General features: G+C 41.6%; 1 protein-coding gene across 1 annotated transcript in view; it reads right to left on the reverse strand.

Annotated features, from left to right (window-relative positions):
• The window catches only part of PRKCG (protein kinase C gamma), a 218,579-nt gene that overhangs the window by 75,178 nt on the left and 126,257 nt on the right, over positions 1-17,144 (reverse strand). Inside the window, exons 13-14 of the mRNA XM_075605355.1 lie at positions 16,869-16,931; positions 12,166-12,304 (exon numbers count right to left, since the gene is read on the reverse strand). Of these exons, the coding sequence (XP_075461470.1) occupies positions 12,166-12,304; positions 16,869-16,931 (202 nt within the window). The remainder of the gene's footprint in view (positions 1-12,165; positions 12,305-16,868; positions 16,932-17,144) is intronic.

The raw sequence follows: 17,144 nt of genomic DNA on the forward strand, positions 1-17,144 counted from the left end.
AAGTGCCACAGCCCACACCCAGTGCCCCTGAAGTGAAACAGCCCACACCCAGTGCCACAGAACTGCCACAGGCCAGTATAAGTCGTACAGTTAAGGCTAGAGTAATTGGCAGAGGGAAAAGGCAAACACAACAGCCAACAGGCAGGCATGTGACTCGCTCTCAAAAGGATAAACAAAAATAAATAATCACATTCACTTAATTTGTTGGTGTCCTGGTGGTGTTTACTGCAGACTATTTCATGCATAGTGTATGTATGATCATGTACAGATGCTTCATAACATTCAAGTATGTCCTTGTACACATGAATGTTTAGAAATGCTCACTGACTGAATGAAGGCATATTTGATAACATATGAATATGTATTAATCATCAGTTGATTAATGGTACAACATTATTACACACTTGCCATGTTAATGGAAGCTGACATTCACTTAGCTCTTGTTCAAGATGAGATGCATCTGGGTTATTTTTGTAATGTAGATAGTCATTTCATGCTAATATTATTGACATACAACTTTAAGTAACTACACATATAACAGCATACATTTTTATGTTATGTTTTCTGGTGTCTTAACTCTGTAAGACATTACTTACCTTAATCTTCTTTCATAGTTCATAATGTTAGCATGTGATCATGTATGATTTTTGGTTACAATAACAGATCTGTAAGTGTGTATGAATATATCTGTAGTCTCTCTGTATCTCTATGTATATATGTATACACACACACACACACACACACACACACACACACACACACACACACACACACACACACAGTGTGTGTATATATATATATATATATATATATATATATATATATATATATATATATATCTGCCACTGTTGTCAGCAAACAGGCCTTGTGTTAATGAGATATAAATGTTAGGACACTTGCTAAAATTATGGGATCAGTATGATTGAGCCCATAATTCACTCACCTGTATTTAACTTTGAATATGATTACAACAAGGCCTACTTACACACATCAATGTCTTTAGTTTAGCACTCTATTTATAATATATATATACATTATATATATATATATATATATATATATATATATATATATATATATATATAATCAGAATGAACAGTACAGGCCTTCATGGCTGAAAAGAGGCCTTGTTTGCTGTTAAATACAACTTATACACAGCTGACTCAAATAGGCCCTCAAACATACTCACCCAGTAATGTTATAAACTGTAATGAACTGTTAAGATAATTATAACAAGGCCTGTTTACACACAAGGCCTTCAATGTAGATATATATATATATATATATATATATATATATATATATATATATATATATATATATACACACATATATACATATATATATATATATATATATATATATATATATATATATATATATATAGTTAATTATATATAGAAAAATATATGTTGATATTTTTATATATATATCTAATTATATATATATATTTATTTATATATATCTATGTATATATCAAGAGAGACTAACAGAGAGAGTCAAAGAGAGAGAGAAACAGAGAGAGAAAGAGAGAGAAAGACAGATAAACAGACAGAGAGAAAAACAGAAAAAGAGACAAACAGAGAGATGTGTGTGTATGGTTAAATCTAGCTAAGTGTAAACAGAAATCTGTTCATCATAGCACTGTAGATGATTTCACACACATTGTTATTCTAATTCAAAGAGTCTACTTGTTTTGCACATGTTGATTGCCTAAGCCAAAAGTAAAGTTTCGATTCCTGTGAAAAGAGTATCTTACCCAAAGAATTTCAGCCAATTATTGTAACAAATTTCTTGTGGGAGAAAACCTTGGGGTATAACTGCTAGGTTGTATTATAACCTTGGAAGAAACCACGAAGATAACATGTAACTATTCACACATTCAGCAGACATCCGTATGCGTTCAACTTAACACAACGTACACTTGAAGAGAGAAGAAATGGCAGAAGCTTCCACATTGCACAGCCATCCACATAAATCATACAAATTTATGATTTATGAAGCAATAGAATCAACGCCAGAGAAAAGTGCAAACGTGGCCAAAATCTATGACTTGATCCAAAAGAAAAATCCATACTACCAAGAACCTGCCAAACAACGAAATTTTAAAACTTCTGTACGATTCACTTTATCCGCAAATGAATGTTTTGAGTGTGTCCATGATCGTCTAGATCAACGATATGGATACTGGCATGTTGCGCCATCATTTAAACTTACCATGGAACATGGAACATATCTTCTGTTAAATAGCATATTTTTGCCTAATACCAGTGACACTGAAGCCGCACCGACTGTCGCGTCTGCTGATATACCTGCACCCTACATTCACCAAGACCAGATGCAAGATGGACATAACTATGATATGTATCCAAACTTATATGGGCAATACCAATGTGGATGGGAAAACAACCAACAACTGTACGTACCTCCGGACGTCTTGTTTGAAGAAGCCACTGCAGATCCATATGACGCCCTCGTGGAGATGTGTGTGATTCAGTATTCAACGGTTGCCTCAACCATGGATGATACTGTTGTGCCTTCCTGGAGCGAGCAGTTGCAGCCAAATCAGTTTTGACTTCTACAAGAATGGTAAATACAAATTTTGTTATGCCTTTACTCAAATTATATATGTGTACATTAATAAAATACACCATTTGTTAGCCAAATGAGTGTATACAGCTTAACATTGCAGACAGCCTTACATGTAGCGTGCACAAAGACATTATTTCCTATAACAATATACTACATGACGAACCATTAGTACACATTGGTGACGGAGTCCTAAATCATAGATGCTTATCGCTTTTATAGTATAATTTCAACATGTTACACTAACTGTAACACACACACACCTCATTGTTTAGCATTCAACATATAAAAACAAAGTGTCGCCCACATATGACGTGGGAACCTGATCATGTCCCAAGGCGTCTTTAAAAAGGTTACTGATGCAAGCCCCACCCCCAACCGACGTGCGTGCATGAAACAGTATTGGCTGTGCACGTAGCTTATTGTTACGGTCAGTGCAGTGTGTCATGTGCGCGCATCGGTGGGGCGGTACGTGCACAGCGCTGGAGGCCAATGTTCATTCAGTGGGAGGGGTGTTTGCGTGCATTTTACGTTGCCTTAACATGACGTCACACGTATTTTGTTCGCTCATTGGCTGATCGTCCGTTTTTTCCGTGGTCACACGTCCATTTACAAAGTTTAGATATGTACGTGTGTTGAAGTGAATTTGTTTCGCTTCCATATCATAACTTTCAGCCATGATGTGCGTAATGCTAACAGCACCATGGAGGGACATGTATTGAACGCACAGCGTACACATCGTTTTGCGCATGCGTTAAGACTTAGTCCACACATTCGTGACGTGCGCGCGCAACAGACGTTGTGTGCGCACATTATTATGTATACAGGCACCGGAACAAACATATCAGTAGTAATGCCAGCAACGCGATTTGAAAAATGAGACAGTTCTGTATGTGTAGTTTTATCCTTGCAGGTTTAAACATATACGTCAGTTATGCGTGAATATCCACAATCATATAGAGATGTGTTAAGCGTTGTCATGCTGAGACATAGATAAATGTGCCATCTTTGAACATCATGTATTTGCTGTATTTCACAGATGTCGCGGATGAATACATGGGAACAATGTATGAATTCAGATGCGCCAATCGTTATATTAGATGATTGTAACGACTAGCGAACAACTATTATAATACATATGTAACAATGCTTTCAATGATTGGTGCGCAGATTAACAATCACTACATAATGTTATCCTATAGTGCAAATATTTACTATGCACTTAATTATCATAACGATGTTGCTACAGTAAGCACGGAATTTAGAACTTCTATTGATATTTTTTCTTTTCTACTAACATTATATGTATTGCCATGTGATATACTGTATGCAACCAACATTATCACTCAGCAAACACATTAATCTACTATATATTATAATCTCACGTGTGACTTGTCAAAGAATGTAAATGGTACATAACAACTCGTCGACATTGTATCTGCACGTACACAATAACAATAGTGAGGTGATAGAAACTGTTTAGTCGTGTGAATGTTATATTATCACCTAAGTTGTAGTGGTAACCTAACATGCATGAGCTAATGAATGTTAGGTAAAGATCATTAAACCATTAACTTTTGTGTGTACATTTAATTCACACGAGTAACTATAGTTTAGTGTTATTAGTAAATGTTCAACACATACATAGCTAAGTGAGGCCGATGATAAAAGCAACATTATTATGTTGGTTTATATTATTTCTGGTAGAAATACATGCATCACACCAAAACGACAACACACACACACACACACACACAAAGTAGGTTGCTGAAATGTGTGCGTATGTAAATGTATACTTCATTTATGATCATATGTTGACAGTAGTTATAAAGGATCATGATCATTTGGAATAAGTAAAGTGAATGAAATAAAATTTTTACTAACTACATTGTCATTGTGTTGAATGATTTAGGAAAAGTTGAGAATTCCAAAAACTATACTTTGGAATGGTGTTAACATTTTGACAAATGTTAGATGAACGTCAAATCAACACACATATTTGACTTATACATACACATGTGTCAATGTAGTAATGAACATGAAAATGAAGTGAGAGAAGAACTAATCACATACATTGCAATGTTATTGATGTTTAACACATTAGGGTCTTTGCATACAAACATGCATTGAGTGTTAACATCGCTCATGTGCATGAAGAGATGTTCTCCTCTCATAATCACTAGCTGAGCAGGGTTTATCCCCTTCTCTCCCCACACCCCTATATTCCATGAATGGATGTTGTAACGTTGCCAAAATTACATGTTATGTAATGTACGTAATGATTTGAAAACACACTCCACAATAACCACCAAGTGTAGATAAACGCAAGGACACAATACAGAAACGACATGTTTCTATTGTCACATCTTTTTCATTACGTTCTGTTTATACATCCTGTAACTATACCTGTATCGAGGTTTGCACATCTTATGACAGATGTGAATTGAAATACATACCATGAGCAGAAATTGGAGTGATATACCTTGAAAAAGAAAACATGAATGAATATAAACCATTGTCATGACATGTTCATTAAGGTAAGCAACACACAGAAGTGACAATTTTGTATGTGATATGAAACAAAATCTATAATACGTAAAATATGATCTTAAATACACAATAGTGTACACATCATTGTGACACACATGTCACACTCCAAAAGAAACATTGTATGTAACCATACTGCACTAGCTATTGACTATCGACATAGTAGGTTTATTGTGTATTCATAACCAAAAATAGCATGTACATAAAATATAGATTTTGTACACATTATTTCTTCACGTACACACAACACCTTTTAGTGGTAAGAAGTATAATACAACCTGTTGATGAATGACATACCGGTGCCACATGCAATTGTCCACACAGCAGAGAAGAGAAAGGTATGCGAACCATATTCATCTGTTTCCTAAGTGAATGGTATTTGTACAAATGTATTTATCATTACAATGAATTAATACATCTATGTAGTTCTATGAACATATATGTATTTGCTTACATGAAAAATAGGGGTTTATGACACTCCGACGTGTCTCCACACCACCGGCTGTTTGCTCAGTGTCAGCTGGTAAATTTAAGGGATGCTCCTCCTCCAAGCCCTGACGTATGTCGGTTTGTACATTATTGCGGAGTGCCAGATTGTGCAAAATGCAACATGCAATGACAATATCTGACACTTTAGCAGGCTTATATTGCAATGCCCCCCCTGTTCTATCTAAACACCGAAATCGTGTTTTCAGAAGCCCAAATGTCCTCTCTATGACAGATCGGATAGATATATGGGCAACATTGTACCTCTCCTCTGCTTCACATTGAGGGTTTGCCACCGGGGTCAACAGCCACGGCCTAATTCCGTGTCCTGAGTCACCTATAATCCATCGTGCCAAAAAATGAAACAATTTGTGTTAACATTATTACATTGAACAGTTCATATAAAAACTAGAGTTGTTTGTTAACACATCATAATATGTACTCACCCACCAGCCAACCAGGTCCAAAATAGCCTTCTTCGAAAGCATGGAAGACTGATGAGTTTCTCAGGATAGAGGAATCGTGACTGGAACCAGGGAATTTGGCTACCACATGCATAATCTTCATTGTGGCATTGCATACCACCTGTACATTCAGGGAATGGTAGTGCTTACGGTTCGGTAAGCATGCTCACTCTGACTAGGCGGGATCAAAGCAACATGGGTGCAATCTATTGCACCCATCACACATGGTATCCTGGCTATGGTATAAAAGCCATTCCTGACTTACAGCCACTCTGTGTGCCCTGTAGGAAAATTAATATAATTCTTAGCGCGTCTATTCAGTGCACATAGAAACTGGGTAAAGGCCCGCGAGAATGTAGATTGCGAGACCCCACCCACTATGCCCACAGTCGTCTGGAATGACGCGGAAGCAAGATAATGTAATGAGCACAGCATTTTAACAAGCCCAGGGACTGCACGACTTCTGGCTGTCACAAAATCTAAATCTCCCCGTATCTCTTCATAAAGAGCTAAGATTGCTGCTGAACTCAAACGATAGCGACTTACAATCTCCTCCTCACTCATCCCATCTAACATGGTTCTCTCCCTGTACAAACGAGTACGAGGCACAACTTCTCTCCTCTCTCTTCTCATCTCCATCTCCCTTGACCTCTACCTCTCCTTCCCCTATCCGCGTGCCTGTCTCTGTCACTGTCCCTGTCTTCTCTGTCCCTGTCCCTTCCTTGGCCTGTGACATCCTCTCCATCAGCAAGCCTCTCGTCCAATAGAATCTTCCTCCGTCTCATAAACATTCGCATAATTTTCAGGTCTGTAGCTGTGAATGCGCAGGTAATTGCCCTCCTTTAAATACCTATGTGATGATGTCAGGTGACTTGCTGAAGTGCAAGGTGTTACATTAACATATCCAAGTAGTTCACTCCCAACGTGTATCCAGTACCAATTAAACGGATTATTTATGTGTGTTCACCAGGCAATCATGATATTTGAGAATGATGTAACGTTAAGCTTTGTACAAGCATTTATTGGCAAGTATTTCTGGAATGTATAATGCATGTACCACTTCAGAACGCAACACTCAGTCATCTAATTAGGATACAACCATGACATTGACGTTGAGAAACTACGTTGCAACATGTGTAATTTGGCATGTTATTGTCACCTGTTCACATGAACTAATTGTATAGTGCATATGCATAATTTAATGCCATCAGGTTAGTTGCTATTGATTCAGTTTCAATTGTGTAAAAATTAGTAACTATTATAGATTTGTGTATAAGTTAGCATGAAGTGATTCTAATGTGTACTATGTAAACATGCAATGTTATTGAGTGTCCAATTGCGGACATCATCAAAAGAGGGAGGTCACAAAGTACATGTAAACATGAAAACAAACAGCTACATTTACATTTGATCATGCGTTACACATTCAAAGCATTCTGTAATGTATACCAACATTACTATACGCTGGATCTGTTAGATGTGTGAAATCTGTTACATCATATAATAAATTGAAGCACACTTAAGTAACATGTTTCATATTATGTGACCTGTTCCTTTAAGAGTTGAGTATAGGATTTTCCCTTGACACATCATAACATTAAGACTAATGTGACACGCAAATCATCATAACATATAAAAGTACAATATTATGCCAATAATAAACGTAAGGGGTGACACGATGAAGTGAATGACCTCGACACTGTAATGCCAAGCACATTTTTATTATGAGCAATAGAACGTAAACAGTCCTATAATGTTATAAGTCCCCGCTCCATTGACTCCATTGATGTAGAGATGAGGTTTTTTTCTAAGTGCCGTCCCGGCAACCTTGCCGATCCTTCTCCCCTCCAACTTGCCAACTTTAGTTGGCGGGACCAATTGCCGATGAAATCTCCATTTCTGAGTGCCGATCAGCTGATCGGGGCTACTTGATCGGGGCTACTTGAATACAGCCGATTTCAAAAAGGGCCGATAAGTGCCGATAAGTGGGTTATCGGCAGCCGCATGCCGATACATTTTTATCGGCAAGAAAAACTGCCGGATTTTGAGCACCTATCAGCGCTAACTGAATCTCAAATCCAATTTTGGCCGGAAAATGCCGATAAATGCCTTATCGGCGCTTACTGCATGAGGCCCTAAGTAACAATAAGTAAAATATATATCGAAAAATTGTCAGACTATAACTGAACTGCTTAAGCCAGGAAAATGATTAATTATATAATATAAATAAATGCTCAATGTTTTAGTCTTCAGACCTTTTTGCTGGATTCATTTAAGAATTACTTGTTATTTGGCCGTTTATCACTTTTATTACAGTACAGTTCTTTCCCCTTTTGACCATATCACACCAGCATCTTTACAATTTGTGAAAGCCATGACATTCTGCAGATATTGTATGCACATATAACAGGAGCATACAGTACAGTAAGTGGCACATATACATTGTAAAAGGGGGGACAAGCTGCTGTATGTTGTAAACGGGGGGTGGGGCAAGCTGCACACATTGATACTGTCGCGGCCCCTTTTATTCTCCAACATCTCCGAATTTTTTCGGGGATATTTTCCAAATGCCACGCACTTCACCGCGTTCATGCCGCATTCATACCGCATTCACGTTCATGCATTCAATATTACGATCGAGTCACAATACCGAAGCATATTCCGAAAAAAAAAAATACTGCATCTGTCCGCGGTAATCAGAGTTGCGCCGATACGGCCGCATTAGGCTAAAGGCGGACGCCACTGTATATGTAGAATAATTAATAGAACAGATGGAAAAGCTGAGAAACAGTTCCTACTGTACATACATTTAACGGCAAAACTGCACATATCGTATATGTGAAATATGTACGTATAGCATAATATTAAAACTAGACGTGTTTATACATTTAACGGGAGAAAAGTTGCATGAACACAACAGAGGGACATTTTCCCATATATTAGAAAAGATGCTGCACAAACACATTCATGTAAGCAATGGATTTACAGTATAACACCCTGTCACGTACGACCCCCTGCTAGCACGTGACCTGTATACGGGACAAGGGTTAATACCGACACTCGCAAGCGCACCCACTCTTCACCTCCGCAAAGGTCCGTCAAATGGACAGTATCCCCTCTTACAGGATCAAGGATCAATACACAACCCGCAAGCTGCCCCACTCTTCACCCCCTCAAGGGTCCCTCAAATGAGTTGTATCTCTCCCCCAAGCCGTCCCAATATACCACCGCCACGAACAGCACACAAGTGAGCACGTGACTTTAGATATGCAACCAGGGTTAATACACAAAGGCTTCTCTTGCAACCCCCTTTCTCCTCTGCAAGGAACCAGCGAGTTAGTCTTAACCCCCCACTCAATTGCACATCATAACCGCCCACTGCCACCACCTGAGGTTATGCAGATATGATAAAAGATCTTAGACTAAAATATCCGCCAGGGCCTCAGGTCCCATTTTATTATAGGAAAAACTATGCACTTTAACACAAAATCAGCTGTAGTAACATGTGCCTGAATCTAGCAAGTTATTCTCTCCAGCGTGCACAAACTTCATTCAGAGCCCAAAGCATTACAGTACTTATTAAATGGTAAAATATATATAAAAATACAGTGCTTGAATTACAGAAAAGGTATTACAAAATAAACATACAATTACAATATAAGGCAGAACAGCTTCTTAAAATAAAAGGGGTAAAACAGAAAATCCTATACAGTACATTACCACATGCTATGGACTTTTCCCAGAGAGGCACTGGTTCAGAAGATGAGGTCTGCCATGCTTTCCAAGCATGCCCCTGGTCAGATCTGACTTGTAACAATCTCCCCCAGACTAAGGCTAAGGCCCCGGTCACGGCGCTCTAATGCGCGCCCGCGCTTTCGGCTGTGCGTTCCGGCGATTCCCCGGTCTGCAGCTCACTGCAGGAGCAGAGACCGGGGGGGGGCGTGCCTGAGGAGTGACGGGGGCGCGGACATGACGTCACCCGGCAGGTTCGCCCTCATTGGCTGAACCGCCGGGGGGCGTGCCTAGCCGCTCGACGCGAGTTCCTGCTCTCAATTCTATTGAGAGCAGGAGTAGCTCTCGCGCGAGCGCTGCGGCCCCCCCTCGCAGCGGGCCCGGCGCCGTTGCGGGGAGGGCTCTGGTGAGCGCAGCGTCCGCCACAGCAGACGCTGCAGCATGCAGCGGGGGCAAGGCCTTAGATACAATACTTTCTTATGACGGTGCCTTAAGCCCACCCCTTTCTACAGAATACTTTGAAGCTGCTCTTCTTTGATTAAAACAATTGACACCTTGAGTGGGCTATCCCAGACGGACCCCTGCCCCATGTAAGTTCCTTTGAAATTCAGAGCAGACAGAAACACTCCTGACCAGTTTCAAACCCAGCATTTGGTATTTTGTTACACAAGTGTAGCTCATTAACCCCTCAAGCACCAAAGGGATTAAAAATACCCAATATCTCATGACATTATCATGACAAACCCAAATAATAAACTGCAATGAATTTAAGCTGCAGTTCAAGAAATATCCTACATGTGTATTTTTTTAAATAAATCAGTTCTGTACTATGAGCAATTACTTGTAGCAATTTTTTCTTTTTTAAACAATTTTTAAAGAATTGTTTTATGTATTTTAAGGTAGCAAGCATTTTTGTTTCTAGAGAAACCATTTACAAAGTCACACCCCCGTCCTCTTCTGAGACAGGCCCTGGTTCTTGAGCCCTGCCCTCTCTCTAGCAGTGCACCAATTGTATCTTGTGCCTGCCTGGTCACATGATCTTCCACACAGAACTTTGCATTGTGGGTACGGTTCTGCAGCAATAACTGAATTAAATAACCCCCGAGCATAGCGATCGATTACAGGAGAGCGGATAGATCTGCAACTTAGCTAATCACTTGTCAGTGTGCAGATTGTATTGGAATGGAATGGAAAAACGGCAACTTCAACTGCAGCTTTAATGTACTGTGTGTATATATATACATATATTATTATATATATATACATATATATATACAGTGTTCGACAAACCTATACATTTGCTCGCCCCGGGCGAGTGCATTTAACCCCGGGCGAGTAAATATTGGCCCAAGCAGCACACGTTTGGTACTAGGTGACGAGTAGATTTTTTTGCGTGGCGAGTAGATTTTTTGTTGATTTGTCAACCACTGTATATATATACACTTAGTTAAGTTATGGTGGGTAAAAAAAGTGACAAAAATCCTCAACAGCAAAGCATATAGCAAATGGAAATATTACTGTATACTCATTTGCATGTCTTAGACAATTCTGCAACCCCACCTTTAACCATTATCACCCAGCACACAGCTCTGTGATAATGGTGAATGGCAGGGTTGCAGACCTGTCTAAGCGCTGGGACCCGCTGCGCCCGGCGGCGTGGGCGGCCGCGTGAGCGTTCCCCACCAGCAGGGGAATCCTTCTGAGCAGGTCCCAGTCCCCCCTCGCTGCACGGCTCACTACGCGCTGTGACGCATCAGCCGCCAGGGAATGCAAGAAAATTGTGATCCCGGGCGGTGACGCGTCACGTGGTGCGCTGATGAGCCTATCAGCGGCGGGAGCGGGAGCTGTCAGAGAGCTTCCTCCAGAAGGTAGGGAGTGGTGTGTGTGTGTGTGTATCAGCGTGTGTGAGGGGGGGGGACGGGGAGGGAGCGGGAGATTACCTTCCTTCAGCAGCCCGCAGCAGCTCCCTCCTGCAGCTCGGGAGACCGAGACCGTGGAGGGAGGGGGGGGGGGGAGTAGTACTTATGTTCAGAATGCACAGTACATAAATAACTCTGTGGAACGTGTATATATATATACATTCCACATAACTGCACAGGGTTTAGCACAAGACCACAATGTGACCATGGGAAACCAAGTGTTCAATGCTGGTATTGCAAATAAATAACATGTAGCGATTACATATTACGGAACCAAACGTCAGCGAGCAAGGTCAATGTTGCTAATGTATGCACAGTGTAGAGTGTTTTGGGTTGCAATAATGTTGGCTATATCTGCAAATCCTTTAAGATGCACATGTTGCATATTCACACAACTGCAACATATTAACTGAAGAAGGAAACTGTACCTCTGGAGCTATGTAGTCAGGCGTCCCACAGAATGTGCGGGTGGTGACCCCGCTGAATATGTTCTCCTTGCACATACCAAAGTCCGTGATTTTAATGTGTCCTTCTGCATCTAGCATAACATTGTCCAGCTTCAAATCTCTAACGACATATGTAACAGATGTAAGAAAAACAGAGGAAAATGAGAGACATTAGTACATAGCATAATACAGCATGTAGCTCAAACAGACTGCAAAGACGGATCTTTGGAAATCTGGTTGGATATTTCTATCTCCTTGGGAATTGTACTCAACATAAACTGGTATTACATACAATATTCAGCTCTATAAAAACCGTTTTGTCAAGTTTTCTGCAGCGGAATCAGCTTTGCTATGCAGGTATACAGCAGTGATTCACCTCCAGTGGTTCGCACACACCTAGGGGTCCAGGAGGTGTGTCCGAGGGATTCGCAAGAAATAAAAAAGTTGGCCACAGCTGGGCCTATAAAAATATATTGCTGATTGTATTAGTGCTGCACAACCTTTCAGAGCTTGTAGCCTGCGGTTAGGGGAAGAGTGGTGAGACTGACCCTGCTGCTTTGATTGTCATTGGTTGTCACATGGCCTCGCTCCCCACACCTAAGCCGTGCGGATACCACGCGTGCAGCTTCCTCCTCCTGCAGTGCCGCGTGTGAATGCCTGATCCTCGCAGTAGCACTGAACTGCAGGCATGCTGCCTCTACTGTATGTAGCTCTCCAGGCGGGTTATAGCTTTGTGCCGCCTCACACCTCCCCTTTGCTTCTTCAGCTGCAGGGAGGGGAGGCATTGTCAGCACAGCTTCCCCCATGCTTCTCTTTCTGTTACACTGGCGACACACTTTATTCGAGCTCGGCTAGTCCCACGAATTCGGGTATACCCGGGTGTATTGAGGTTTGTGACTGTTTTCTGCCCGAGTGCATTGAGGTATTTTCCAGGCAGGGATTGAAGCATTTTATTCCCGCTGGCTGCAATACTGCACAGTATATATATATATACTGCATTACAATTCATGAATTTATGCCATCTGGTAGACACGCGAAGCATTGCAGCCTATTAAATCCTAATCATTATCATTTAACAGATCAGCCGCCCATCAGCCAGGCATGAACCCAGGCTGGGAAGGCAAACGCAACGGGGCTTGTCAGAGGTGAGGAGCCATGGTATCTGCCAGGTACATACTGGGTATTTGCTCGAATAAAGTGTGTCGCAGCAGTATGTGTGTGTCTGTAAAATGTGTGTGTGTCCATCTCACCCACTCTGCATCTCTTTTTCTACCTCTCCTCCCTTCTCCTCTTCCTCCCCTTTTTCCCTCTCCTTTCCATCCTCTCCTCTTCTCCAGAGGAATGGGACAATTTGCAACGTCTCTTTCGCAGCAGGGTTTAGGCTTTTTACGGTTTTTAGAGTTTAGGGTTAGTGGTTAAAGTAACTATTAGGGACACGGGTTAGGGTTAAGGCTAGGAATATTATGGTTAAGATTGGGTTAGGGTTAAGATTACGAGATGAGGTTAGGAGTATTAGGGTTAGGGGTTAGCGATTAGAGTTTTAGGGGTTACGGTTAGGATTAGAGGTTAGGATTAGGATTAGAGTTTAAGGTTAGTATTAGAGGTAGGGGTTAAAGTCCTGGGTTGCTGTTATTGACATTACCCAAAATGGCCCAGAATCCCGCAGACTCTCTGGGTTATCTGCAGTGGCAAACTGTCCTGTTGTAAAACTGTCCGGCAGGCAAACGGCTGTGTCGAAACAGCTTCAGCTAACTGTCCTACACCCCTCCAGTGTGCTCCCCTCTCTCTCCCTTCCTGCCCTCTTCCCTCTCCTGTTCCCCTCTCCTCTTTTCCTATCACCCCTCTTACCTTTTCCCCTTACCCTCCCCTTGTCCCGTCCACCTTCTCCATCTTCCTCATCTCCTCCCTCATCCTATACCCCCAATCCCTCTGCTCCCTCACCCCTGGTTCTCTTCCCCGATCTAGAACATTTGGTCGTGGCTGTTTCGTCGCAACCAAATCACCACCGGTGCTTCACCACGACTCACCCGGCAGCCGGAAGCATCCGCCACCAGCCACATCACCGCTAAGGTAAGTGCCTAAACCCGCTACCCTAAGCCCTTACCCTAAAAGTCCCTACCTTAAGCTCTTACGCACCAAAAAAGCCTACCCTAAGCCCCTATCCTAAGTGCTAAAACCCCTTAAATTAACCCCCTGCTCTCGGCGAAACGGCAGAGACCAAATGTTCCATTCTGTCTCTCCCCCCTCTCCTCTGCTCTCTCCCCTCTCCTCCCCCTCCCCCCTCTCCCCCGTCCCTCCCTCCCCCGTCTCCCCCCTCTCTCCTTCTCTCCCCTTCTTTCCCCTTATCTTTCTGCCCCCATTATTTCTTTTGTCCCCTCCCCTCACTCTCCCCCTCTCCACCCCTTCTCTACCTTCTCACCTCTCCTCCCCCCAAAAAACCCTCCCCTGTCCGCTATCCCCTCTCCCCTCTCCTCCACTCCCCTATCCCCTCTCCCCTTCTCTTCCTGCTCCTATTATTTCTTTTATCCTCTCCCCTCTCCTCCCATCTTCCCTCTCTCATTCCCTCTCCCTCCCCACCTATTACCCCTTCTATCTCCTAGCCTTTCTCCCCTCTTTTTACCCCTCTCCTTTTATCCCCCCTCTGCCATTTTCTCTGCCCCTATCTTGATGCATTGACATTAACACTCATGCATTCTAGTAAAATGTTCGATTCTGTGAACGCAAAAAGAAATAAATGATGAATGAAGGTGCTAGAGATAACAGATTAGTGAAACGGAGCTTTGTATTTTAATTGAAATGGGCAGCCTGGGACTCTATCACTTAAACCTAATACTGTCTGGCTGACATTTTAAACAGCAAAATAATTTTAGAGAGTCCCATTGTTAATATATACATTATGCTTAAGAATGTAATGAATCAGTAGTTACAGCATCCCATAAGCTCATACTACATATATAGATGGTAATCATTATGCTATACCAGTAAAGTTAAATGGCGTTACTTATTGGTGGTTGCTATACCAGACCCTTCAACATTTTGCACATAAAATAGGAACCACTGTAGTAAGTCTACTTGTGCTGGATAGAGGTACTTCCCCCAAAAAACCTATAGAAATCCAATAACATACTGCACACAGCTTATTGCACACAACTGAGAGAGATAGGAAGGGGGGGGGGGAGAGAGGGACAGTGGAGGAAGAGAGAGGGTCGCAGGGGAAAGAGAGGTGGATGGGAGGAGAAACATGGATGGAACGGGGAGAAAAGAGATGGAAGGGGGGAAAGAGAGACGGAAGGGGTCGGGGAAAGAGACAGACGGACGGACGAGGGGGACAGGGGGAAAGAGCGATGGGGGGGGAAGAGAGATGGGGGGAAAGGGAGATGGACGGGGGGAAACAGAGACGGACGGACAGGGAAAGAGAGTCGGCGGACGGGGGAAGAGAGAGACAGGGGTGGAAGAGACTTGGGGAAACATTTTGTTCAATAGGTACCGCTAGCCTTACAGGACCCAAACACATAGTACCTGCTAAATAGGTACAGTTGGAGGGTGTGTTATACACAGTAACAGTGCATACATTAAGTATTTATTTGACCTACTGTATGGATAAATCTGATTTAAAAGAAGTTTGTTGTCCCAATGTATCTTTGCAGCAGAAGAGTGTATAATCAAGTGACTGAACTGCATTCTCACAGCACAGTAGCAGAGCATGAGGCTGCTGCAACAAAAAGGGCAGGCCTGGTCACATGCAGAAAAATGTACAAAACCAACAGTAAAATAAAGGATTAATAGAAATAGGACAAAGTAGACAGGCATCAGTCTTTAAACTGACATTAAAGAGAAATCATAACAGGAGATTTGTGGAAGTAAAATGAGAGCAGACGCCAAAGGATTCACCAACCCCACACACATAAAAAGCCTCTACAAACACATACAGCAGCTTTCCCAGGCGGCTCTGGAGAGTCAACAATCAAAAGTCAACCAAGCAATCTCACACTGTGGCCCATATTTACTAAGTGATGCAAATCCATAAGGCACCATCTGCCAGAAGATGAACCTTAACGTTCATTAAGGCTTGGAATTATTTGATCAAAGGATGTAAACCAAAAGTCTCCTTTTATCTTATAGGTATTTACACTATATATATATATATATATATATATATATATATATATATATATATATATATATATATATATATTCCCCATTGATTGCTATCCCAAAGGGAGAAGCGCAGGGATTCACTTTTTGTTTTGCACATTTGTATGGCCAATTCCTTCACTAGCTGCATGCTCCTTACTGTATATGGAGAAGCGCGGTGATTATATATTTGTTTCATGTTCATTAAAGTGAGTGGCACAAAATGGGTTTTCTGGAATTAGAAGATATCTTACGGGATGGAAGCGTTTAGTAAACATAGCCCCAAACCTTGAAATCAGGATGTTAGAACCATATAAGAACACTTTTAAAAAGTAGCATATAAACATTAAACATAACTAAAAACAAAGGTCACCAAAAATCTAATGGCATAAATGTAATATGTGAGAAATGGCCACTACATACATAAATATGAGTATGTATGGAGAAATTGCTGTCAAACGGAATACTCCTTTAATACAAAGGAGTGCTGCATACTGGTTCTCCGCAGCATTTGGGAGGTGATAGTGACATAAATATATTGGGCGGCATACCTGTAGATGATCCCTTTATTATGAAGAAAGAAGAGTCCAATGGCAATCTCAGCAGCATAGAACCTAAACGCAGACAGAGCGCAAATTAATACCTAGATTGAAACTGGAGGTCAGCATTAGAGATGGGCGAATTCTTGCTGGATCCGCGGCTTGGATTCTGCAAGTCCGTCCTCAGGTTATGGAATCCGCAGAGTGTATTGGTAATAATAATAATAATAAATCCGCAAAAAGCGAATCGCCCTTTTTGAGATTGATGCGCGGAAATCCGCGGAACAA

Source organism: Ascaphus truei, chromosome 6, assembly GCF_040206685.1.
Source record: "Ascaphus truei isolate aAscTru1 chromosome 6, aAscTru1.hap1, whole genome shotgun sequence".
NCBI lineage: Eukaryota > Metazoa > Chordata > Amphibia > Anura > Ascaphidae > Ascaphus > Ascaphus truei.